Source organism: Rhinatrema bivittatum, chromosome 7 (genome assembly GCF_901001135.1).
Source record: "Rhinatrema bivittatum chromosome 7, aRhiBiv1.1, whole genome shotgun sequence".
Lineage (NCBI taxonomy): Eukaryota > Metazoa > Chordata > Amphibia > Gymnophiona > Rhinatrematidae > Rhinatrema > Rhinatrema bivittatum.
In genome coordinates, this window is record NC_042621.1 from 308869247 (window position 1) to 308896715 (window position 27469).

General features: G+C 45.4%; 1 protein-coding gene across 1 annotated transcript in view; it reads left to right on the forward strand.

Moving 5' to 3' along the window:
* Positions 1–27469, forward strand: part of HTRA1 (HtrA serine peptidase 1) — a 110190-nt gene that overhangs the window by 75542 nt on the left and 7179 nt on the right. Inside the window, exons 6-7 of the mRNA XM_029610570.1 lie at positions 12858–12972; positions 24551–24608. Coding sequence (XP_029466430.1) covers positions 12858–12972; positions 24551–24608 — 173 coding nt within the window. The remainder of the gene's footprint in view (positions 1–12857; positions 12973–24550; positions 24609–27469) is intronic.

Here is a 27469-nt window from a genome sequence, read left to right on the forward strand (position 1 = left end):
GTGAAATGTCTAGCTTGATTAGTTCGGGGTAGTAGCCGCCGCAATAAGCAAGCTACACCCATGCTTATTTGTTTTACCCAGCCTATGTTATACAGCCCTTATTGGTTGTTTTTCTTCTCCCCTGCCGTTGAAGCAGGGAGCTATGCTGGATACACGTGAAGTATCAGTCTTCTCCCATGCTGTTGAAGCAGAGAGCCATGCTGGATGTGCATCGAAAGTGAAGTATCAGGCACATTTGGTTTGGGGTAGTAACCGCCGTAACAAGCCAGCTACTCCCCGTTTTGTGAGTGCGAACCCTCATTTTCTCCCCTGCCGTTGAAGCAGAGAGCTCTGCTGGATGTGTGAAGTATCAGTTTTTCTTCTCCCCTGCCGTTGAAGCAGAGAGCTCTGCTGGATGTGTGAAGTATCAGTTTTTCTTCTCCCCTGCCGTTGAAGCAGAGAGCTCTGCTGGATGTGTGAAGTATCAGTTATTCTTCTCCCCTGTCATTGAAGCAGAGAGCTATGCTGTATATGCATTGAAAGTGAAGTATCAGACTTATTTGATTTGGGGTAGTAACCGCCGTAACAAGCCAGCTACTCCCCTCTTTGCGAGTGCGAATCCTTTTTTCCACATTTCCTCTTGCTGTTGAAGCTTAGAGCGATGTTGGAGTCACAGTAACCATGTGTATGTTTATTTAATAAGGGTATTGACTCCAGGCAGTAGCCCTCATTCTGGCGAGTCACCCACTCTTCATTGGCGGCCTCTTGACTTTATGGATCCACAGTGTTTATCCCACGCCCCTTTGAAGTCCTTCACAGTTCTGGTCTTCACCACATCCTCAGGAAGGGCATTCCAGGCATCCACCACCCTCTCCGTGAAGAAATACTTCCTGACATTGGTTCTGAATCTTCCACCCTGGAGCTTCAAATCGTGACCCCTGGTTCTGCTGATTTTTTTGCAACGGAAAAGGTTTGTCATTGTCTTTTGATCATTAACACCTTTCAAGTATCTGAAAGTCTGTATCATATCACCTCTGCTCCTCCTTTCCTCCAGGGTGTACATATTTAGATTCTTCAATCTCTCCTCGTACGTCATCCGATGAAGATCCTCCACCTTTTTGGTCGCCCTTCTCTGTACCGCCTCCTTCTTGTCTTTGTCTTTTTGAAGATACGGTCTCCAGAACTGAACACAGTACTCCAGGTGAGGCCTCACCAAGGACCTGTACAAGGGAATAATCACTTCCCTTTTCTTACTCGATATTCCTCTCTCTATGCAGCCCAGCATTCTTCTGGCTTTTGCTATCGCCTTGTCGCATTGTTTCGCTGTCTTCACATCATTAGATACTATCACCCCAAGGTCCCTCTCCTGCTCCGTGCACATCAGCCTTTCCCCCCCCATCGAGTACAGTTCATTCGGATTTCCACTCCCCATATGCATGACTTTGCACTTCTTGGCATTGAATCTCAGCTGCCATATCTTCGACCAATCTTCCAGTTTCCTTAGATCTCGTCTACGCTGCAGTCTGGGCCGGCGTGCACTGTGGGTTTTGCCCCGGCTTCTCTGAATATGCGTTTAGTCTCTCTAAAGGAAATCATCTTCACTAAAAGGCAGTAGTGTTGCTAACTATCCATGCACAAGTTCTCAGGAACTTGATTCTGTTTCCCCGGACCTCCCCCAGCTGCTCCTAAGTCTGATTTCTGATCCTGGGGCAGTTATTGGCTTATTTCATTTCATTTCTTCTATGCTGCTTTATCAGTTAACAAAAACTCGCTCAAGGCAGTGAACAGCAAAGAGTTAAAACTCACATCAAACAGACATCCCCCTACAGAATCGATTTCCATCCCCCTACCACTCTCAGTCACAGGTCCCCCGTTTTCCGTGACCTCTTCCCACCCCGCCCTCCAGCTTTTGGGGTGTTCTTCTTGTGCTATCGCGTGGGGCGCATAGAGTGAGGGGGCCCCGTGGAGGTGCCATGTGATGCTGCCCCCTCTCCATCACGAACCTGGCAGCCCACAGGGCTGCTGCACAGCTCATCTCGCTGAGGCTCAAAGAAAGAGGAGGCCCATCTCAGCAGGCCCAGCAGGACCAGAGTTTAGCACATCTCACCAGGGTCCAAGGAAAGAGGAGGCCCATCTCGCCACAGCCTGAAGAAACAGCAGGCCCAGCAGGACCAGAGTTTAGCACATCTCACCAGGGTCCAAGGAAAGAGGAGGGTGGTGGGGCCGCAGTGTAGTCCATCTCCCTGCAGCCTGAAGAAATAAGAAACCTGGCAAGCCCACGGCCCAAAGCAAGAGGAGCCACAACCGAGCCCATTCCATTATGGCCTGAAGAAAGAGAAGGCCAGGAAGGGGGAGGCCCTGAGAATGTATTTATGGTATATGTGCCTGAGAAAGAGCCTCTGTATTTGTGCATGTGTGTGAGAGAATGTGAGAGCCTGTATGTATGTGTGAGTGTGTGAGAGAGCAGTGTGTATGTCTGTGTGAGTGAGAGCCTGTATGCATGTTTGCTTGTGTGAGAGTGAGAACCTGCATACATGTGTCGGTGGGAGAGAGAGCCTGTGTGTATGTGTGAGTGTGTGAGAGAGCAGTGTGTATGTCTGTGTGAGTGAGAGCCTGTATGCATGTGTATTTGTGTGAGAGTGAGAACCTGCATACATGTGTCGGTGGGTGAGAGAGCCTAAGTGTATGTGTGTGAGAGTGAGAGCCTGTATGCATGTATGTGTGTGTATGAAACAGCCTATGTGTGTATGTATGAGAGAGGAAGAGAGAGTCTGTATGCATGTGTGTGTATGGTATGTAACACAGCATATGTGTGTGTGAGTGAGAGAGAAAAAGAGAGCATATACGAGTTTGTGGATGCTTGAGAGAGCTTGAATACATGTGTAACTGTGTGAGTGCATGAGAGAACCTGTATGTATGTTTCTGACACATCCTATGTGTGTGCGTGAGAAAAAAAGAGCCTAAATGCATGTGAGTGTGTGGATTTATCAGAGAGGCTGAATGCATGTGTGTGCATGTGTGTGTGTTTGTGTGAGAGAGCAAGAGCCTGTACTTATGGTGGCTGTGAGAGAGCATGTGTGTGATGAGTGTGACAGCCTATGTATGTGTGTGTGTGTGAGGGAGAGAGAGCCTGTGTATATGAGGACATGGCTATATGTATGTTAGACGGAGTGTGTAAGTATATATATGTGCGAGAGAGAGGATAAAGTATGTACAGCCCCTTCCCCCAATCCATGACAATCTCAGGATTTTGGCTGGAAATTAAAAGATCCTAGTTATGGAGAGTAGAAGATTTTTTTCTTATTAGATTTAACTGTTGGGTGTTATTTGATTTGTCTATTTTGAAATATTTTATTGGGTTTTGAGAACTTTTTAAATAATTTTTTGTTTAATTATTGAATGACGTCCTGTTTGTCAGCTGTTTTGAAAGATTTATTTTTTCTATTAGTATAGTTTTACTATTATGACTGATGTGTGTGTGTGTGTGTGAAAGCCTGTGTATATGAGAGTAAGAGAACCTGCTTATATATGAGAGAGGGAGTGTATGTGAGAGTACAGGCATGCGTATGAGAGAGGGAGTATTGTGCTTGGAAGTGGACCCTTGTCCTGGAGCAGTGGAGAATGGCTCCCTGGTAGGAACCAGGAAGCACCTGCCCCCAGGAGGTGGAGCACAGGAGGAGACAGAGCCTAGGATGAGCTTCACCACTGGAAGCCCGAGGTCCCCCCCAGATGGAGCCCGTAGGGACCCGGGCCGCTGGGACAGGTGGGCCTCGCAGGGTCTCCCGGAGAGGTAGTAGAGAGGCATGCACACAATCAGCAAGGGAGCGTGGTCGGGCTTCGCGCTGTTGATCTGGAGAGGCAAGGAAGACCCAAACAGCGGAGATGACGACAAGGCAAGGGACAGAGCCAGAATCAGGAGACGTGGTCAATGGAAGCTGAGGTCAGAATCCAAGGGTCAGTCCAAGGAGTAGTCAACAAGGCAGAGGTCAGGTTCCAGAGGTCAAACGAGGTCACAAGGCAGGCAGAGGTCAGGATGCAGGCAGCAGACAGGAAGGTCAAGGAACAAGCCGAGGTCAATACCAGAGAGACAGTCTGAGGGTACTACCTGGGAGGACGAACAGACAGACGCTGGAACAGTAGGACGCTGGAACAGTAGGATCCTGGAACAAACTGGAACAAGACTGGAACAAGGCTGAGAACGCAGAGACAATCTAGCAGACAATAAAATGCCGACCCAATTGTCAAGGCAAGGAAGTGCAGGCAGGGACTTCCTTATATCATTCCTTCAATCAGGGCGTGCCATGGGGCTAGGACCCGCCCCTGGCCCTACAAGAGACCTGGCGGTCCGTGCGCTTGTAGGGGCGTGACCAACGCCACTGGAAATGCTGAACTCTGGCGTGAGGTCTGGTGCGCAGTGGAAGGCCCGGCTACCACCGCCGCGGGACGCCGAGGCCTGGAGGAGCTCGCGGCTGCCACTGGGGAGGCCGACCCATGACTTGCAGAGGAGCTAGCGAGGTGAGCAGGCCTGTGCGTGGGCCGGACGCGGATGGGGCTCGCAATAGGGAGTGTGCGAGAGAATGAACATATAAGTGTGTGTGTGTGAGAGAGAGAAGATAAATCCATTGAGGGAGTCCCCACCTCCTCCATTTCACGATAATCTCAGATAACTGGAAATCAAACGATCTCAGGAATGGAGAGCGGGAGATTTTTAAATCTTTATTAGTTTTAATTCTTAAAGGTTATTTGACATTTCTACTGTTTTGAAATATTTTTTGGTATTTCTGGAAATTTATAACATTTTTTATTTATCGGATGATTTGAATATTTTATTTATGTAGATTTAATTGAATTACAAGAAGAAAAACTTGTTTGAAAAAAGGAAATAATGAGATATCTTAAAGTCCAGAAAGAGAGATCCCGTCACATAATTCCAGGAAAATTACTCAGGTAAAATAATAAAAGAAATAGCAGTGGAAATAGTGGCATTTACAATTATTAAGCACACTTGTCCGCTAAGGGGAGCCCCATCTGCTTGGTGAAGTGAAGACAATTGCCCTGGAGATTTGCGGAGGAATTTTAAGAAGGAATAAGCTGCAGTTTAGAGCACTCTGGGTCTCATTAAGAGAAACTTCTGAGTTTCTCTGGACACATCAGGATATGTGATGACGTTGAACTGGAGAAGAGATTCCGAGCGGTCTCGGCCAGGCTGAGACAGACGATAGTGGCGGCCTCCGTCAGAGCGCGGTCTGAGGTTTCCAGGCATTCGTGTTTCTAGCTACTAAAGGGTCCATTTCTTCAACTTCATTTCCCCTTCGGAATGAAGGTAAATAAAAGGATTTAGATACGGGGGTATCCGAGTATATCCACAAGATATTTCCTGAAGGCATCTTTAGTTGAAACGTGTGGTAATTTAGGAACATTTATGAAGCGAAGTGATATTTTCCAGATTTTCTACTTTATTTTTCAAGAGTTGGTTCTCTTTCATTAAAAGTTCACGAGTCCCTGAATTTCCAGTTTAGCTTCTTCATTCTTTTGCTCAAAAGAAACATTGGTGGCTTCCAAATTTGATATTCTTTCCCCATTTATTTATTTATTTATTTATTTATTTATTTTTTTGTTTTTATATACCGATCTTCCTGCATTAGATACAAATCAAACCGGTTACAAAGAACGTAAAACTTTATGTAAAAAATGTAAAAAATTTACATTTACTTTCAGTACTAGGGGATTTAACTGTGATGAAAATGAAATCCTGAGAGTTTCAATAGCCTCCCATATAGTTTGCAATGTGAAATGCCTTGGTCTTACCAGGAAGGGTCGAAAGGCAAACTATTGAGGCTGTACAATAGGAGTGGAAAATGCCTCAACCCCCGCAATGGAAAATCCCCAATGTCGGCGAGCCAGCATACCCAAACTCAGTCTTGGAGTCTTCTCCAGTTTCTGCTCCTTTACTCTCGGACAGCAATGGCCCTGCTCGGATTCGCGGGGCAGCAGCTTCTTCTGTTTGTTGTGTCCCACGGCCGCAGACGACTGCGGCCATGCCCCCTAACTCACCCGCGGTGGCGGGTCACCACTGGTGGCATCGAAGAGGCCGAGAGAGTCGGGGCCAGCTAGTCATCGAGCCAGCGCGGGCCTCCATGGTGGCTGTTGGCAGGGGCAGCACTTTGTTCTCCCCTCGCAGAGTCGGGATGACTTCCTCCGTGGACTGGATCCAAGATGGCCGCCATAGGTGCGAGGCCGCGCTCCCTCAATGGATTTAAAGGGACCTGATCCCTTTAACTATCCACAGCTGTTCCTTATGAGCCAGAGCAGAGGAAGGATAAAAGGAGGCTTCCTCTGCTCATTCCTTGACTTGGCAACTAAGTCTGCTTGCTTCGGTGAGTCTTCTAGTGTCTTGAATCCTTGTTTCTGGTTCGTCTTTGTGTTCCTGGTTCCTGACTTCGGCTTGGCTATGGTGATTCCTGGTTCCTGACTTCGGCTTGGCTACGGTGATTCTCTGGTGTGTGACTTCGAATTGGCAAGCGGTGATTCTCTGGTGTGTGACTTCGGACTGGCAAGCGGTGATTCTCTGGTGTGTGACTTTGGACTGGCAAGTGGTGATCCCTCGGTGTATGACCTTGGACTGGTAAGCGACGACCCTCTGGCACTTGACCCCAGACTTCTTCTTGACCATCGTCTCCAAGGGCCCACCTAAGTCCCAGTGGCCTGGGTCCCTAAGGGCTCCTCCCGGGGGGACCGCGGGCTTCCAGGGGTGAAGCTCCAGTCAGCCCTTGCACCGAACTTCTTGACCTCTCAAAGGTCCACCTAAGTCCCAGCGGTCCGGGTCCCTACGGGCTCCTCCTGGGGGGCCGCGGACTTCCAGTGGCGAAGACACACTTCCTTTCTTCGACGTCACGACTCTTCGTCTGCCTCCACAGTCGCCTCTGTCTCCAGTGCCGAGGGTCAGCTGGTCACGTCTTCTGTTCCTGCCTCGCCACCCAATGGGAGAACCTATGGATCTTCCTCCTAAGGTATTCCATCCTCCCGTCGGCCCAAGGGTTCACAAGCCTGAGCATAATATTGTTTGCATCTCTCCCACTCACACAGCCGGGTCCCTGGAGACAGCCAGGTTCGCCACTGGAATCCTTGTTATCAGGGATAAAAAATGGAGAAACCTAGGGGTGAGTCAAGCACATCCTCTTCAGCCTCCTCCTCCAAAGGTTGCTCATCCGACAATATTCTGTGGACAATGTGGGCATCCATTGGACCAAAACCAGAGGTGTCCATTGAGGCAGCAAGATGAATCCTCTGTTTAGCCCTCCGTTTGCGCCTTGTATGGGGGATTTTGGAAAGTAAATTAAGGCGCCATCTTGGATCTCTCCACTAGACACATTACTTTCATATTTATTCTTTTTATCAGTATGGTTTTTCTATCATGATTCATGATTTATATTTCTTTAATTTATTCTTTCATGTTTTCTGAGGAATGGTAATGTTGCACTGCATACAGCGTCTGGCTTGTTGAGATTTCCAGTTCAGTTTTTGTCTGATCGTTTCTGTTTATGCTTTATGGTCTCTTTTTTCTGTATTTATCTACAACAGTTATGACACCTGTGAGTATATTTTTTGTAATCTATGAGTAGTTGAATATCATTTGAATAAGACCTTGTATCCATTTTCTAAAACTGTTGATGCAATGCTGTCAAATGATCTAAAAAATAGTTTTGCTGAGTGGCTAGAACTTCAGTTATCTCCCTATACATCCACTGAACTGAGCCTTCTGCTAGTGGCCTATTATGGCTGATTCTTATTGGTAATGTAAGGCACCGCTACTGCTGCCATGTGCTGAGGAGAGCAGTGCAGACAGGGCGTACACAGCAAAAGAAAAAGCAGTGCAACCCCATCAAAATTGATGGTATGGTCAATGCGGCTTTACTAAGTGGAAAAGCAGCGTGACCCCGCAGGCTACACTGCTGATTCTGGTTGGGCTGCTCTGCTTTTCCACTTACTAAGGCAAAACTTATGATGCCGTCGATTTCGGCGGGGCCGCACTGCTGAGGAGGAGGAAGAGGAGCGTGCTCTACCAGACGTAGTCTGATGCCCTGTGGCCGGAAGTTGTTCCCTTGACCACAGAACTGAAGGAGGAGACTACTGCTGCCTGCTAAGTAAAGGAGGAAGTGAGTGAGAGCATGTGCTTGTGTGTGGGGAAAGTGAGAGAGCATGTGTGTGCGTATGTGGGAGAGTGAGAGAGCATGTGTGCTTGTGTGTGGAAGACTGAGAGAGCATATGTGCTTGTGTGTGGGAAAGTGGGAGTGAGAGAGAGCATTTATTCTTGTGTGTGGGAAAGTGAGACAGCATTTATGCGTGCGTGTGGGAGAGTGAGAGAATGTGTGCTTGTGTGTGGGAGAGTGAAAGTTAGCATGTGTGCTTGTGTGAGGGAAAGTGAGATATCATGTGTGTGTGTATGTGTATGTGGGAGAGTGAGAGAGCATGTGTGCTTGTTTGTGGGAGAGTGAGAGAGCGTGTGTGTGTGTGGGAGAGTGAGAGAGCATGTGTGCTTGTGTGTGGGAGAGTGAAAGTTAGCATGTGTGCTTGTTTGTGGGAGAGTGAGAAAGCTTGTGTGCTTGTGTGTGGAAGAGTGAGAGAGCATGTATGTGTGTATGGGAGAGTGAGAGAGCATGTATGTGTGTATGGGAGAGTGAGAGAGCATGTGTGCTTGTTTGTGGGAGAGTGAGAGAGCATGTGTGTGTGTGAGAGAGAGAGCATGTGTGCTTGTGTGTGGTAGAGTGAGCGAGCATGTATGTGTGTATGGGAGAGTGAGAGAACATGTGTGTGTGTATACGGAAGAGTGAAAGAGCATGTGTGCTTGTATGTGGGAGAGTGAGAGAGCATATGTGCTTGTTTGTGGAAGAGTGAGAGAGCACATGTGCATCAGTGTGGGAGAGTGAGTATGTGTGCTTGTTTGTGGGAAAGTGAGAAAGAACATGTGTGTGCACAACTACCACAGTTACTTTTTGCCTGCTAAACCATGACAATTTCAGGGCATCTGGAAATCAAAAGTTTCAAGATATAGAGAACGGGGGATTTTTTAAAATCCTTATTTTAATTGTTGGGTGTTATTTGATGTTTGTGTTTTGAAATATTTTATTGATGTTTGGAAGATTTTTCTATGAGTTTTTAATTATTCAATATTATTCTATTCATTAATTGTTTTGAATTATTTTTATTGGTATGGTTTTACTAATTTTGTTTTATGAGGAATGGTAATGTTTCAGGTTTTTACATTGTTGCAGTGCATACAGAATTTGGCTTATTGCGGTTTCCAGTTTTTGTCTGTACATTTCTATTTATATAGAAACATAGAAATGACGGCAGAAGAAGACCAAACGGCCCGTCCAGTCTGCCCAGCAAGCTTTCACAATTTTTTTTCTCATACTTATCTGTTTCTCTTGGCCCTTAGTAACCTTTGGTTCTATTTCCCTTCCACCCCCACCATTAATGTAGAGAGCAGTGATGGAGCTGCATCTAAGTGAAATATCTAGCTTAATTGGTTAGGGGTAATAACTGCCGCAATAAGCAAGTTACTTCCACGCTTATTTGTTTACCCAGACTGTGCAATTCAGTCCTTGATGGTTGCCAGAATATAAATCCACTTTTCTTCATCCCCCTGCCTTTGAAGCAGTGAAGTGCGCTGTGTATATATTTCAACTGAATGTTACATTTATTCTGTATTTGAGGGTCTATCTGTGTTCTGCATGTGTGGGGATCTATAGCAGCTTGGCTTGTTCTGTTTTCCTAATATTACTACTTTAGGCCTGGTGTAATACTCGCAGTATTAACTTTCATTATTAGGATAGTTGCTGCATGACTGCTGGCAGTTAGTGTTGCTTTGATATGGAAATTCTCTTTTCTCGGGGCTCTCTGAGGGTCACGCCCATGCCCAAGATGCATTACAGTAGGCCTAATACCATAGAGGCTCCAACTATTGCTTGCTTTTTTGCAGGGTTTTCTGGTTGGCACCTCAGCAGTGCATGTAAATATAATACACATTTTGTAAGTGATATTTTTACCTCAGAAGGCTGTGCTTTGAATGTTGTTTCATGTAAAATCAGTATAATAAATGCATAATTTTAAATTGTGTGTGATAGGGTGGAAGGCACCTAATCCCCTTGCACTGGCCATGGGCATTGCTGTACAAACACTGAACAGAGTCTCCCAACTCGAGGTGTCATGTGTTGCGTAATTGGTGAGGGCGCAGCTTTTCACTTGGCCGTAGGTGCCAAATTGCCTGGCCACGGCTCCGGTGCTTGTTAACAGTGCCCGCGTTCATGACATTAATCTGCTTTCTCTAACGTGTCCAAGGATGGAACGTGGTTATCCATGTGTGACAAGCACCCTCTGGTGGCTGCAAGGCAGAACTGCAGCCGGCACAGGGAAACGGCCAGGGCACGTAGGCAAGCAAACTCAGCTGCCGCATGAAAACATCCCCCATCTCCAGAGTCAATGAAAGTGTAAGAACCAGGGACTCCTGGAAAATGGAAGGAAATCGGGGAAGCTTTCCCAAAACTTAAACAGGAAAAACATCAGACAGCACGAGCATATAAAAAATAAAGTCTAGTTTAATGCTTCTGGTTGCATCTGCTCGAAACAGCATTTCAGTCCGTGTTATGAAATGGTTTGCAGGCTAAGACATGGCATCAGAGCATAAGAAGTGCCTTGCAGGATCAGATCTACCCTTAGCCAAAGGCATGGAGATTTCTAACCTTTATCAATAATCCTTCATGCCTTTAATGCAACTGCAACATTGATCCCCACTTTGACGGCAGGGGGAAAGGGGAATTGGATTCAGACAACAGCTGAGGGCCCTGGGGTACTGAGACTCTGGCATAAGGGAAAAAGCACAGGACTGCTTGTACGGCCAAGTCCATAAGCAAAGCACTCTCTGAATGTTCAAAAAATGCTCATCACCCAGTAAAAAATGTTACTAGCTGCAATTTTTATGGGTTATCATAGAACTTGAGGATAACTGCACAGAAAAGCGGTTACTATCCTTAACAGAATGCATGGGGGTAACCTGCATGGAGCGGCAGTTACTGCCCTTAACAGAATGCATGGGGGTAACCTGCATGGAGCAGCAGTTACTTCCCTTAACAGAAACATGGGGGTAACCTGCACAGAACAGCAGTTACTGCCCTTAACAGAAACATGGGGGTAACCTGCATGGAGCGGCAGTTACTACCCTTAACAGAAACATGGGGGTAACCTGCATGGAGCGGCAGTTACTACCCTTAACAGAATGCATGGAGGTAACCTGCACGGAGCGGCAGTTACTTCCCTTAACAGAAACATGGACGTAACCTGCACAGAGCGGCAGTTACTGCCCTTAACAGAAACATGGGGGTAACCTGCACAGAACGGCAGTTACTACACTTAACAGAAACATGGGGGTAACCTGCATGGTGCGGCAGTTACTACACTTAACAGAAACATGGGGGTAACCTGCACGGAGCAGCAGTTACTACCCTTAACAGAAACATGGGGGTAACTTGCACGGAGCAGCAGTTACTGCCCTTAACAGAAACATGGGGGTAACCTGCATGGAGCGGCAGTTACTACCCTTAACAGAAACATGGGGGTAACCTGCACGGAGCAGCAGTTACTACCCTTAACAGAAACATGGGGGTAACTTGCACGGAGCAGCAGTTACTACCCTTAACAGAAACATGGGGGTAACTTGCACGGAGCAGCAGTTACTACCCTTAACAGAAACATGGGGGTAACCTGCATGGAGCGGCAGTTACTACCCTTAACAGAAACATGGGGGTAACCTGCATGGAGCGGCAGTTACTACCCTTAACAGAAACATGGGGGTAACTTGCACGGAGCAGCAGTTACTGCCCTTAACAGAAACATGGGGGTAACCTGCACAGAGCGGCAGTTACTGCCCTTAACAGAAACATGGGGGTAACCTGCACAGAGCGGCAGTTACTGCCCTTAACAGAAACATGGGGGTAACCTGCACAGAGTGACAGTTACTGCCCTTAACAGAAACATGGGGGTAACTTGCACGGAGCAGCAGTTACTGCCCTTAACAGAAACATGGGGGTAACCTGCACGGAGCAGCAGTTACTGCCCTTAACAGAAACATGGGGGTAACTTGCACGGAGCAGCAGTTACTGCCCTTAACAGAAACATGGGGGTAACTTGCACGGAGCAGCAGTTACTGCCCTTAACAGAAACATGGGGGTAACTTGCACGGAGCAGCAGTTACTGCCCTTAACAGAAACATGGGGGTAACTTGCACGGAGCAGCAGTTACTACCCTTAACAGAAACATGGGGGTAATCTGCACGGAGCAGCAGTTACTACCCTTAACAGAACATGGGGGTAACCTGCACGGAGCAGCAGTTACTACCCTTAACAGAAACATGGGGGTAACCTGCACGGAGCAGCAGTTACTACCCTTAACAGAAACATGGGGGTAACCTGCACAGAGTGACAGTTACTACCCTTAACAGAAACATGGGGGTAACTTGCACGGAGCAGCAGTTACTGCCCTTAACAGAAACATGGGGGTAACCTGCACGGAGCAGCAGTTACTGCCCTTAACAGAAACATGGGGGTAACTTGCACGGAGCAGCAGTTACTGCCCTTAACAGAAACATGGGGGTAACTTGCACGGAGCAGCAGTTACTGCCCTTAACAGAAACATGGGGGTAACTTGCACGGAGCAGCAGTTACTACTCTTAACAGAAACATGGGGGTAACCTGCATGGCGCGACAGTTACTACCCTTAATGCAAACCATGCTTATTGTGGAGGTGCTGACGGGCTGCAGATGTGTCTCTTGGTTTTGTTCACATCTCACACATGCTGCTGAATGCTTTTTTTCTTGTTGCAGGATGGTGAGGTGATTGGCATTAACACCCTGAAGGTCACTGCTGGCATCTCCTTTGCTATCCCATCCGATAAAATTAAGCAGTTCTTGTCCGAATCTCATGACAGACAGGCAAAAGGTATTTCTCATTTACATGGTGATTTTACTTAGGGGTGGAGGAAACTACTGGCCTTGGAATTCATTACAGAGATGGAGATGAAAGAATACAGAAGTGCCTTCCTGAAGAGCTTACTGCCTGAAGGGTGCCAGGAGTGAGGAGTGGGGCAGAGCCTGGGAGGGGCAGAAAGTCAGTAGGAATGGGGATGGTGTGGGGGAGATGCTTAACCTCCTGGAAGATGAGTATTGTGGAGGAGTATTTGGATGAGGGAGAGAGAAAGCAAAATTAATTAAGATTTCTTCATCAACAAGCAGGCTCATCCTCTTAAGAGAGTGACGCCATCCGACAGAGCTGATGACGAGCATTTCTCACAACACTTAGAAAAGCCTAAAAGGTTTTCCTGCTCATTCATTGGACTTCCTACTCAACCACCACCACGTGGACTTCCTTAGTTGTTTCTTGGCCATTAACTTCATCAGGTGCATTTTCTCCACATCTCCTTCCATGTTTTGGAAGGGTTTTTAAAATTTTTACTGTTATATAATTCTTTATTTCTTGGATAGACAACAGAAGTGTCAAGCAAAGCATTACACTTACAAAAATAAATCCAGAGACAAAATGTGTCCTGTTAGTTACAAGTCAGTCTTGCAAAAAGAACTAAAAAATCCCATCAGGGTAGTTTTTCATCCCGAGACCTGTTCTAACCCTAGCATAGAAATACTCTTTTTCAAGTTTTAGTTGTTGGATTATCGTAGTGTGTCATACATTTCCTCCAAATAAATTCAAACCTATTGCTTATTCGTCTAAGCAAATATACTAATGTCTCAATTGGTGCCACTTCAAGTAACCGCTGATACCAGTAATCCCGAGAAGGTAGGAACAGGAAGTCTAGCAGCCAGTAACATCGAGGTCCATAGTTAATGGCTTCAGTGCCCACACACCTGCTGTTCGGTCTAATTGTTGCCTGAATAAAATGTACCCAGATAAAGAGAGCTGGTGGGTGCTGGGGGGGTTTCGGGGTGTGGTTTTACCATGTCTTGACAATGTTGATGTTTCTTACTGCCTGAACAAAGTTAGTCAAATAACTTCCTGGACAAATAGCAGGCCTAAAGTTACCCAGATTACTTTGAGTAACTTTTGACTGCATATTCAGCCAGCACAGGTTCAGGTTGAATATCTTGATAAAGTTAACTAAAGCTGCCCAGGTAACTATGTCTGGACACAGCCAGCTGATTATGGACCTCATATACAATACTAACTTCTTGCTGTTTTTTCAAGATTTGTCTTCTCCTTAGTCATACCTTTACCTTCCCAGGAAGATTTTAGCAGCATTTAAGTTTCCCTTCTTTTTCCAAAATAGCTGCAGCACCCTGGGTTTTATTCTCTCTCTCTATGGCGAGGAATCTTGGGAGCTCCATGTTGCATTTTTCCGTCAAAATTTAATTTGATTTCATGACATTGGTTTTCTTCACTATGTCAGGGAAACAGGCCAGCGGCTTCAAATGGTGCCCCTTGTGCAATTGGAATATGTCCAAGATGGATCATCGTAGGGATTGTTTCAGGTGTTTGGAGCTAGAGAATGACATCCCCAGTTGTGTCATCTGTGCAAAGATGCCGCCTAGGGCTGTCAAGCTTTGAAGATTGAATGTCCTTGACATCTTGGATTTATATCAAATACTGAAGCATCTTCATTAGCAGCGGCCCTGAGAGTTGCACTGTCTAAAGTTGGCCTGTCAGCAGTGAGGGGTCAATTAGCATCTTCAGAACCAAGACCCAACAAAAGATGCGGGAACAGGAAAACCAGTTTGCTCCTCCCACTTGATGAAGGAAAAGGATCCTTCTGCTTTGACTTTGGCCTCAAATAGATACAACACCAGATGTAATGTGGAGGCACCGGGGCAAAAGAGTTTTATCCCTTGGTGTTCAAAATCAACATCATCGTGATTGTGAAAACTGCATTACCCACTCCAAAATGGCTTCATGGAGGTGAGCTTGGCTTTCACATCAGTGACTAAAGTGCAGTGGTATCCAGGGGTCTATGCCACATCCCATCTGGTCACCTAGGAGGATGTCTCCTTCCCTAGAGCATCTCTGGTTTTGGTATCAGTAGACTTTGAGCAAGAGCTGGACAGGAGGATCCTCAAGGCTCATGCTTGGCTCCTAAAGTGAACTGAAACATTGGTTTTCAGTACTTTGGTGTCAATTTTGTTACTGATAAAACCAGTTCTTGAGATCCACACCCTAGCATAAAATCAGCTTTAACTTCAAGACTATGGCACAGTGGGTTGACATTAAGAACAGAAGAAGTGCCATATTGGGTCAGATCAATGGTCCATTGAGCCCAGTATCCTGTCTCTGACAGTGGCCAGACCTGGTTATTGGAAGGTACCTATCAGATCTTAAGAGTAACATCCATTCCATGTTGCTCATGCCCAGAGGTAAGAGGTAGAGCACCCAGTCTGATAAATGTCAATGGTCCTGTCCTCCAAAATCTTGCCCAAATCTTTTTAAACTTGACTCTATTACTAGACTCAACCACATTCTCTAGCAACAAATTCCATGGTTTAGTTGTGTGTTGGCTGAAAAAACCAAACAGTTTTAAATCTGTATAAAGGTGTCCTAAAAGTCACTTATCCCTTACAATTTACTGTGTCCACAGACACTTATGTATGAGGTCAGTAAAGAAGTAATCAGACACTTCCCACTGGGAGTGGTCTTGGTGAGAAGGAGAAGGTTTCTGTTCTCTGTTCTTTCCTTCTATTTCTCTTCCAGGAAGGTGGCTGGGGCTCAAGAGTGGAGCTCCTAGGCCTTGAGGAAAGGGAGGAGAGTTTCAAGTGAAAGAGATGATCCGTACTGAAACGGAGCACATCCTTTCATTCTTATTTCCTGGGGAGATTACTTTATTGATCTATAGAGGTGGATTGACTTCGGGAGTAAGGAAGGCCTGCCAGGAATGTGAAACTGCCTTCCAGAGGTTCTGCATCTAGGGGTGTCCTTAAGAGCTCATTGTAAGTTATTCAGAGGATCATCTAAAGTGAGGAATCCTCAACCAGAGACAGGACAAGCAGGATGGCAGTCCTCACACATTGATGACATCATCAGATGGAGCCTGGTACAGAAATGTGATTTCAAAGTTTCTAGAAACGTTGAGCATGTGCAGGATGCATTACCTCCGAATCTCCATGGGGAGGGTCCTTCAGTGTCATCTTGTCTGCGGAGCCCACCAGTCACAGATTTTTCTCTTTCCTGCTGTTAGGGAAAATTTGTTGTCCAGCAGTGCATGAATTTTGTTAAAGTGGGGACCCGCGGTCTTCTCTCACCCCTTTAGTCATCTTTAGGAAGGTTTTTGAGTATTTTTCAAGTTTTCCTGTTTTTCAGCGACTGCAGGGTGCACTGGAGCAGTGCTTTGAGGCAGTATTTGTTCAGGGTTTTTCCCGACACTTGAGTTATTTGATTTCACTGCATTCATTTTTTCTCCAGTGCCCCAGAAGGTGAACAAAACCCAGTGGCTTTGACAAGTGCCCCCTGTGTGTAAGATGCATGTCTGTCACGGATCTCCATGATAAAGGTGTCCTTTGCTTGAAGGCTGACCATGATGTCTGGGGGTGTCCCCTCTATGGGACTATGACCCCTAGGGGGTGTTGTTTTTGGCCTGAGCTCATGAAAAAGCACTCCGGGGTTTGTAAATGCAGCTCATCAGTATTGGCATTTGAGGCACTGATATTGAGGAATCCAGGAGCTGCTCTGACCCATGAGGGCATCGATCCCCCTCAGTTTCAAGCATCAGACAGGCCCAGGGGGACTGGCTATCATCTGCTTCCTCCCACCCAAAGAGAGTGAGGGGTTTAGCCTTTTTGGTTCTAGCATCATGGATCCCTGATGACATGTATTGGGTGAAGGCCAAGAAGCATCAGCATGATCCTCCATCAGTGCACAATGTTGGGAGCAGGGGCATTCCGATGGCTGCCTTGAACCTCCCAAGGCATTCCCATGAAGAGGAGATCCATGCAGTCCCAGGATCCCTGATGACATGTATTGGGTGAAGGCCAAGAAGCATCATCATGATCCTCCATCAGTGCACAGTGTTGGGAGCAGGGACATTCCAATGGCAGCCTTGAACCTCCCAAGGCATTCCCATGAAGAGGAGATCCATGCAGTCCCAGGATTTGTGAGTCTCTGAGGGTTCTGTTTTCAGCCACCAATGCACCTCTGTTACCCCAGGAAGCCATGGCCTCTTTTCCTGTCTCATCAGAACATAAGAATTGCCATACTGGGTCAGACTGAGGGTCTGTTTCCAACAGTGGTCAATCCAGGACACAAGTATCTGGCAAGATCTCAAACAGTAGATAGATCCCATGCTGCTAACACCCAGGGATAAGTAATGTCTTTCCCCAAGACTACCTGGTTAATAACAGTTTGTGGACCTCTCCTCCAGGAACTTGTCCAATCCTTTTTCAAACCCAGATATGCTAACAGCCTTTACCACATTTTCTGGCAATGAATTCCAGAGCTTCCAGAGCACTGAGTGAAAAATCATTTTCTAATATTTGTTGTATTTATTTGTTTAAAAAGTTTTATATACCGCTTTCTCCATACAAATGTTTCTAGTGGTTCACATCGTCAGATACATAATTTAAAACATAAAATCAAAATATAGTAACATTACAATAAAAACAATGTATGTCTTCAATAGCAATTGGCAGAGTGGAATGATGTACTAAATGATTTTAGAATTTAAAGGAAGAGCCTTTATCTTACTTCCGTGTCAAAAGCCTTCTTAAATAAAAATGTCTTCAAGTTGCTTTTGAATCCCTTTAAATCTGTACACAAACAAAGGGCATCAGGTAAGGCATTCAAAAGTATGGGGCCCGGAATGGAGAATGCTCTCTTCCTTGTGATGTCAAGCCTAGCAATTCTCGTTGTAGGAACGTCTAATAGACCGCATCTTGAATACTGTGTACAATTCTGGTCGCCGCATCTCAAAAAAGATATAATTGCGATGGAGAAGGTACAGAGAAGGGCTACCAAAATGATAAGGGGAATAGAACAACTCCCCTATGAGGAAAGACTAAAGAGGTTAGGGCTGTTCAGCTTGGAGAAGAGATGGTTGAGGGGGGATATGATAGAGGTGTTTAAAATCATGAGAGGTCTAGAACGGGTAGATATGAATCGGTTATTTACTCTTTCGGATAATAGAAAGACTAGGGGGCACTCCATGAAGTTAGCATGGGGCATGGTTAAAACTAATCCATACTTTTACTTATTAATTAATCTTATTAATACTTATTAATTAATTATTAATACTTATTAATTAATTAATCCAGACTTCTACTTAGCTGTTAATTGGTTTCCCCTGTTATATTGTAAACTAGTATGATAAGATCTCGTCTTGAGTATCGGTATAGTAAAAGAATTTAAATAAATAAATAAATAATCGGAAGTTCTTTTTTACTCAACGCACAATTAAACTCTGGAATTTATTGCCAGAGGATGTGGTTAGTGCAGTTAGTATAGCTGTGTTTAAAAAAGGATTGGATAAGTTCTTGGAGGAAAAGTCCATTACCTGCTATTAAGTTCACTTAGAGAATAGCCACTGCCATCAGCAATGGTAACATGGAATAGACAGTTTTTGGGTACTTGCCAGGTTCTTATGGCCTGGATTGGCCACTGTTGGAAGCAGGATGCTGGGCTTGATGGACCCTTGGTCTGACCCAGTATGGCCTGTTCTTATGTAGTGAACGAGGCTGTCTTGAGGACCTATAAAGCGTAATGACATGCAAGTCCAAATCAAGGAATCATCATGAATTAGTTTAAATATGAAAGGATACTGGTAACCAGTGTAATGAAGCTAATATGGGAGATATTCGATCTTGTTATTTAGTGTTAGAATACATGTGGCTACATTCTGAATGAACTGTAATGGACGAACCACGTAAGTGGTCAATCCTAAATATAAAGCTACTTACTAACTTCATAGAGTGTCCCCTTGTATTTGTATTTTTTATGAGTTAACATCAGCATTTTTGAGGAGATCTGGAGAAGAAAATCCAGGAGGCCCTGGATCATAAGATGCAGATCGTTGGTACACTGGTATTGATGGCATCGGTGTCCCTACAGACTTCAATCCCTTATTTGAGTCCTTGCTAGAACCAGGCAGAAGGGCCTCAATGCCAGTTCCTATAGGCGAATTGACATTGATAAGCACTGGCAATTCATCGGGTGAGGATTCTTCTTTGAGAAGCAGGAGTTTATCTCAGTCTAGGCTGCCCTTTCAGAGGCCTTATCTGAATGTCAGGTGAGAGCTAGGCCCACATCCCCGACATACCAGTTGGGATGGGACTCAGAGTATTCTTGGGGGTATGACTGTGGATTGAGGACTTCTTCAGTCAGGAGGGTTCCACAGGTCTCCCCTCAGATTCTTCTCCTCTGCAGAAAAGGAGATGGCCTTCTCCTGAGAACCTCTCCTTTATCGACTTTGATAAGAAATGAAAGGTTAACAAATAAAAAAATACCAAAAATGTAACATAGAACACAGTAAGTGATGGTAGATAAAGACTCAAAGTCCATCCAGTCTGCTCAGCAAATTGCTTAGGAAATTAACTGCCACTCCATGCTGATTAACCCCCCACCTCCGTGAAGAGCGGTACCTTCGGCTCTGTGCAGGTTACCCCATTCAGAAATGCTACATCTAAAGTTAGCAATAGGTACCCCTGTTCTTCTTGTCCATCCTCTAGCCCCTAAGGATCCTCATAAGAACATAAGAAAATGCCATACTGGGTCAGACCAAAGGTCCATCAAGCCCAGCATCCTGTTTCCAACAGTGGCCAATCCAGGCCATAAGAACCTGGCAAGTACCCAAAAACTAAGTCTATTCCATGTTACCATTGCTAATGGCAGTGGCTATTCTCTAAGTGAACTTAATAGCAGGTAATGGACTTCTCCTCCAAGAACTTATCCAATCCTTTTTTAAACACAGCTATACTAACTGCACTGACCACATCCTCTGGCAACAAATTCCAGAGTTTAATTGTGCGTTGAGTGAAAAAGAACTTTCTCCAATTAGTTTTAAATGTGCCCCATGCTAACTTCATGGAGTGCCCCCTAGTCTTTCTATTATCCGAAAGAGTAAATTACCGATTCACTTCTACCCATTCTAGAGCTCTGTGTTTGTCCAACTCCCTTTTAAATTCCATCACTGTTCTTTCAGTCTCGTCTCATAAGTCTTTCGGTGCAGATCCCACACCTTTCTCTGGACCGCCTCCATCCTGTCTCTGTCCTTTTTGAGAAACGGTCTCCAGAAGTGAACACAGTACTCCAGATGAAGTCTCAACAAAGACTTGTACAGGGACATTATCACGTCTCTTTTTCTGCTGGTTATACCTCTCTCTATGCAGCCCAGCATCTTTCTGTCCTTATCACATTGCTTTGCGACCTTCATATTGTCAGACACTATTACTGTGAGGTCTCTCTCTCCCTGTCCGTGCATATCAGTCTCTCTCCCTTCATCATGTACAGCTCCTTTGGATTATTGCACTCCAAATGCATGACTTTGCACTTCTTGGCATTGAATCTCAAATCAAGTCAAAATGCAAAAAGAAACAGTAGATACAAATACATACATATACGGGCGGATTTTAAAAGGCCTGCTCGCGTAAATCCGCCTGGATTTACGCAAGCAGGGCCCTCGCGCGAACAAAAGTACGCGATCGCGCTTTTTAAAAAAATCTACCCCATAGCTTTTTAACACCGCTCATATGAATAAATCTAATTAGACATTGACTTCCTATCTATAAATAAACCCCTTCAATGTCATTATACCATATACTAAAAACACGATGCAATAATGGGCTGTACTCATATGACACAATCACTAATTGTCATCATTAAAAAGAAATCCAAAATAGTTACAAAATAGTTGCAAAGAATTATCACAATGCAGTCGTTAGCTGGATTCATTATAGGAGGGCACAAAACAATGATAAATAAATACTAAAAAATACTTGAAAGCTCAGTCTTAATTTGCATATCTCTCGATTGTAATTGGTAATGAGCTGTTCACTCAGATCCTGACCCTTTATAAAGTACCCGTTGGATGCAAGAGGGACTTGCTGGGGGCAGCTACGCCAGATCCTTGGTCAATCAGCTGGAGGAGAAGAAAGAGCCTTTGCTGCACCTGCTTATATGGGGGAGGTAACCAGTCCCTAAAAGTTGGGGGAGTGGCCATGACAATGAGAGGAAGCACAAACATGTCACATGGGGAAAACATTACCGGCAGAGGCAAAGCCCTAGACGGCACTCATGGAAACATAAGATAAGAGTATAAGAAACGCCATCTTGGGTCAGAACAAGGTCCATGGAGGAAAGCATCCTATCTCCTCGGACAGTGGCCAGCTCAGGTCACAAGTACCTGGCAGATCCCAAAAAGTACATCTCCCAGGGAGAGTGACGGCTTTCCCTAGTCTAGTTTGCTAATAATGGGTTATGGACTTTCCCGTCAGGAATTTGTCCAAATCTCTTTTAAACCCCGCTATGCTCGTCGCCTTCACCACGTCCTCTGGCAACAGATTACTCAGCTTGAGTTTGAATTGAGTGAAAAAGTATTTTCTATAATTTGTTTTAAATCTGTTGCTTGTTAGTTTCACAGCATGCCCACTTCTTTTAGTGTTATTTAAAACGATAAATAACTGTTCTCTGTTTATCCATTCCACCCCACTCGTGATTTTATAATCTTCTATCATGGCCCTAACCCGTGTGACTCCCTCATTGCCTCTCTGGCAAGCTTCTCCTCTAATCCTCTCATGGGCTGCCTCACTCTTCCACATCTAACCTGCCAGTACTTATGCTCGTGCCCTGTTTGCATCATTTCCATTTGTTAAAGTTGTCTTTTGGCTTTAGCTGCCTCTTTCATCTCACTGTAAAACCATGCTGGCAGTTTTCAATGCAAGGAATACATTTTATCTGAGGGTATTCTGAAACAATGTCCATTCCTCATATACTAACTTTTAACCCTGGCACATTTTCCTTATAGTTTCTGTCTAACTAGTTTCCTCATTCTGTCATAGAATTCTTTTATATGCTACTTCAGCAGTTTTACTTAATGTCCTCACTCCAATGATTATGTGAAATTTGATTGCATTAGGATCACTATTGCTAAGTGTCGCCACCACCACAGTAACCCCTTATCAGGCCTTGTGTTCCAGTGAGGACTGGATCTAAAGTAGCTGCCCCTCTTGTCAGTTCTAGGACCAGCTGTTCCATAAAGCAATCATTCAGGGAATCTAGAAACTTAACCTCTCTAGCATGTCCCAATGAGACACTGACCCAGTCAATACTACCAGGGTAGCTGATATCCCCCATTATTATTGTGTTTCCAATTTTATTTGCCTTTCTAATTTTTTGCTACATTTCACAGTCTTGTCTTGGTCAGGTAGCCAGTAGTATACTCCCATTGCTATACTCTTAGCCATGACACCTGTAATTTCTGTCCATAAGGATTTCGCACTGCATTTTGTTTCTTACAGGATTTTTATATTGCCTGACTGTATGCAGGGCCAGTGCATCCCAATAGGCGAACTAGTCGGATGCCTAGGATGCCAGTCATTAGGAGGTGGCAAAGAGCAGCCATGTGGGGCCGTGAGCAGAGCCTATCCCACTCGCAACTGAGAAGAGTAGAGAGGGCCACAAATGGCGGAGACTCGGCGGGCCACAGGCAGCAGCCATCCTGCTCATGACTGAGAGAAGCAGAGTCTCAGTGGGCCATGAGCGGCGCCTCTCTTTGTGTGTGTGTGTGTGTGTGTGTGTGTGTGTAAGTGAGAGGGATTGTGTGTGTATGAGAGAGCAATGGTGTTAGTGAGCGAGAGGGAAGGAGCCTGTGGAAGGGTGCGAGTGTGAATGAGACAAAGTACCTAAGAGTGTGTAAGAGAGGGGGCCCGTCTGAGTGAATGAGGGGACCAGAGGCAGGGCCTGGACCAGGAAGGGGGGGGCGGCGGGCACAAGGCAGAAAATTTGCCTAAGGCACCTAATACCCTTGCACCAGCCCTGACTGTGTGCCATCTTTAACATATAGTGCCACCCTTATACTAATCCCATCTGCCCTGTTGTGTCGATGTAATGTATAGTATACCCTGATATTATAGTGTCCTATTGATTATCCTCCTTCCACCATGTTTCTGAAATGCTTATTATGTCTCTATCCCTTTTCTCCTACTTGGAGCAGACCAGAGTCCTTACACAGTTCACCCAGCTGTTTCTTTCCTTTAATCCAAACAAACGTAGACTTGCTGTAGCCAAGCAGTTTGTGATTGGATAGCAGACTGCACCACCTTTTATGCCCAAGCAGGTGTACCAATAAGTGGGCAAGTCATGGGTCATAATATCAGAGCCACCATGGCTGTGCCAGGTGCCCATCTGAAATCAACTTCTATTGAGGAGATTTGGAGGGCTGTGATGTGGATTTCTCTCCGCACATTTATATCCCATTACTGTTTGGACTGACTCAACACAATTGTAGGTTTGTTCTCAGAATCTCTTTCAGGGATAGAATTCCCCTTACAAGCCATTTTTTTTTAAATTTTGGATTGTCTTCTCCCCAAAACAAATAAATAAATATTATGCTCTTCTTCCCATTGACGTTTTATTTTCTCCATTTTTGTTGGAAGAGAACCCGTAATTAGAGTGTGGCTGATTGATCTTGGTTGTCTTTGGAGAAGACGCCATGGTTTACCTGTAATGGATGTTCTCCGTAGACAAGCAGGATAATCGGCCATACGCTTACTCCCTTACCCACCTTCTTTAAGCTGTTATATAGGAATTAAGGGCACCCACATGACAGCAGCAAATGTATGAGAAGTCCCACGCGTACTCAGAAAAGCCATCTCGGCGTTTCTAAGCTTTGTGAGATAAGCTTTTTGCGGGCACCTTTGGTTGATGTCACCCATTTGTGTGGCTGATTATTCTGCTGTCTACAGAGAACTCCCACTACAGGTAAGCAAGGTGTTATATTTTCACATTCTAAGAAAATGAGTATACGTGGAGCCTGCAGTAGGAACAGGGGGTACACAGGCGCTAGGGATGTGCATTTGTTTCAAACGAATGCCAAAAATGCAATTAATGAGGCCATTTTTGGTTCATATATCAAAATGGTGCTGGCCCCACCAGCAGACGCTGCCAAAATGATGCGACTTCGGTGCCATCCTCCAGGTGAATGGTGTTAATGGGCATCGATGCTGCAGGGGATAAGTGGGGGCCGGATGGGAGCTCCCTGGCCTTGGCATTTTTAAATGGGGGAGGGGGTGAGGGACCTGGCCCTGGCCCGTTTGGGGCAGGCCCCGGCGCCAGGCTGGCATAGTTTTATGGCTTAAGAATGCCCAGGCAGGGCTGCTGGAGGCCCATTCATGTTTAATTTTGTGTTTTTTATTTGGAAAATGAATTGAACTGAACAAAACATTAAATGAACCAAAAAAAAAAGAACCCTCCTTAAATGAAAAAACAAACCAAAAGCAAAAACTGTGGCAGCACAAACCTAACAGGCGCCTCTATCTGGTCTCTAGAATCATAGGCCATGCGCTTAATGTTTTACTGTAATTTCATTTTCTAACAGGTAAAACAGTGACCAAAAAGAAATATATTGGAATACGCATGATGTCGCTGAGCCCGGGGTAAGTGATCATGACAACGTGTGAGCACAAGGCATGGTGACTATAGAATACACTGCCTGCTATAGGATGCATGTGATGTCACTGAGCCCAGAGCAAAGGAGCAGGAAACATGGCGGCCACAGAATACATGTGATGTCTGTATGCCTGGAGTAAGTGAGCAGAAGTGAGTAAGTATGGGCATAGATACATGTGACATCACTGAGCCCTGAGAAAGGGAGCACAAAGCATGGTCATAAAACACATGTGATGTGTCTGAGCCCAGAGTAAGTGAGCAGAAGTGAGTAAGCATGGGCATAGATACATGTGACATCACTGAGCCCTGAGAAAGGGAGCACAAAGCCTGGTCATAAAACACATGTGATGTGTCTGAGCCCAGAGTAAGTGAGCATGACCATGCCATAGAATACATGTGATGTCTCTACTCCTGGAGTAAGTGAGCAGAAGTTAGTAAGCATGGGCACAGATACACGTGACATCACCGAGCCCTGAGAAAGGGAGCACAAAGCATGGTCATAAAACACATTTGATGTCACTGAGCCCAGAGTAAGTGAGCATGACCATGCCATAGAATACATGTGATGTCTCTACTCCTGGAGTAAGTGAGCAGAAGTTAGTAAGCATGGGCACAGATACATGTGACGTCACTGAGCCCTGAGAAAGGGAGCACAAAGCCTGGTCATAAAATACATGTGATGTGTCTGAGCCCAGAGTAAGTGAGCATGACCATGCCATAGAATACATGTGATGTCTCTACTCCTGGAGTAAGTGAGCAGAAGTTAGTAAGCATGGGCACAGATACACGTGACATCACCGAGCCCTGAGAAAGGGAGCACAAAGCATGGTCATAAAACACATTTGATGTCACTGAGCCCAGAGTAAGTGAGCATGACCATGCCATAGAATACATGTGATGTCTCTACTCCTGGAGTAAGTGAGCAGAAGTTAGTAAGCATGGGCACAGATACATGTGACGTCACTGAGCCCTGAGAAAGGGAGCACAAAGCCTGGTCATAAAATACATGTGATGTGTCTGAGCCCAGAGTAAGTGAGCATGACCATGCCATAGAATACATGTGATGTCTCTACCCCTGGAGAAATTGAGCAGAAGAGAGTAAGCATGGGCATAGATACACGTAACAGCACTGAGCCCTGAGAAAGGGAGCACACAACCTGGTCATAAAACACATGTGATGTGTCTGAGCCCAGAGTAAGTGAGCAGAAGTGAGTAAGCATGGGCATAGATACATGTGACATCACTGAGCCCTGAGAAAGGGAGCACAAAGCCTGGTCATAAAATACATGTGATGTGTCTGAGCCCAGAGTTAGTGAGCATGACCATGCCATAGAATACATGTGATGTCTCTACCCCTGGAGTAATTGAGCAGAAGTGAGTAAGCATGGGCATAGATACATGTGACATCACTGAGCCCTGAGAAAGGAAGCACAAAGCAAGGTCATAAAATACATTTGATGCCACTGAGCCCAGAGTAAGTGAGCATGACCATGCCATAGAATACATGTTATGACTCTATCACTGGCATAAGTGAGCAGAAGTGAGTAAGCATGGGCACAGATACACATGACATCACTGAGCCCTGAGAAAGAGAGCACAAAGCATGGTCATAAAACACGTGTGATGTCACAGAGCCCAGAGTAAGTGAGCATGACCATGCCATAGAATACATGTGATGTCTCTACTCCTGGAGTAAGTGAGCAGACATGAGTGAGCATGGGCATAGATACATGTGACATCACTGAGCCCTGAGAAAGGGAGCACAAAGCAAGGTCATAAAACACATGTGATGTCACTGAGCCCAGAGTAAGTGAGCATGACCATGCCATAGAATACATGTGATGTCTATACTCCTGGAGTAAGTGAGCAGAAGTGATAAAGCATGGGCATAGATACACATGACATCACTGAGCCCTGAGAAAGGGAGCACAAAGCATGGTCATAAAACACATGTGATGTGTCTGAGCCCAGAGTAAATGAGCATGACCATGCCATAGAATAGATGTGATGTCTCTACCTCTGGAGTAAGTGGGAAGAAGTGAGTAAGTATGGGCATAGATACACGTGACCTCACTGAGCCCTGAGAAAGGGAGCACAAAGAGTGGTCATAAAACACATGTGATGTCACTGAGCCCAGAGTAAGTGAGCATGACCATGCCATAGAATACGTGTGATGTCTCTACTCCTGGAGTAAGTGAACAGAATCATGTGCATAGATACACGTGTCAACACTGAGCCCTGAGAAAGGGAGCACAAAGCATGGTCATAAAACACATGTGATGGCTGGAAGATAAAGAATGTGTGAACCCCTAAGATCAGAAGCTCTAATTCTGTAGGAGAATTGTGAAGTAATTCTGCCACTCTGCCCACGTGTGGGCCTCACACCGCATGAATGATGAAAGTCATGTGAAGCCAAGCCAGGTCCTTGCTGGAGGCTGCCTAGGGAATATGAGCTTGTGAGCAGACGGTGAAGGAAGTGGCCTGGACCAGAGAAGCTGAGGGTTCACTTGATATCAGCTCTGGAAGGTCTTGCAATGAATTGCACGGGGAGATGGCGGCATCTCCCTCACTGGAGGGTTAAAAAAACAGGCTAGACACACGTCTTTCTGGGGATGCTACCAAAAGGCAGGAAAGGGACTAGATCAGGGTTTCCCAGATTCAGCTTTTGGGACAGTTAACCAGGGCTAGTTTTCAAGATATCCAGAACAATATTTGTGAGCTATATTTGCATACATTTGAGCTAAGAACCATATTTCTTTACAGGAGGAAAAGTAGCCTAGGTGGTTACAGCAGTGGGCTGAGAACTAGGCCCATTGCTTCGAGTACCTACTTAAGATTGTAAGCTCTT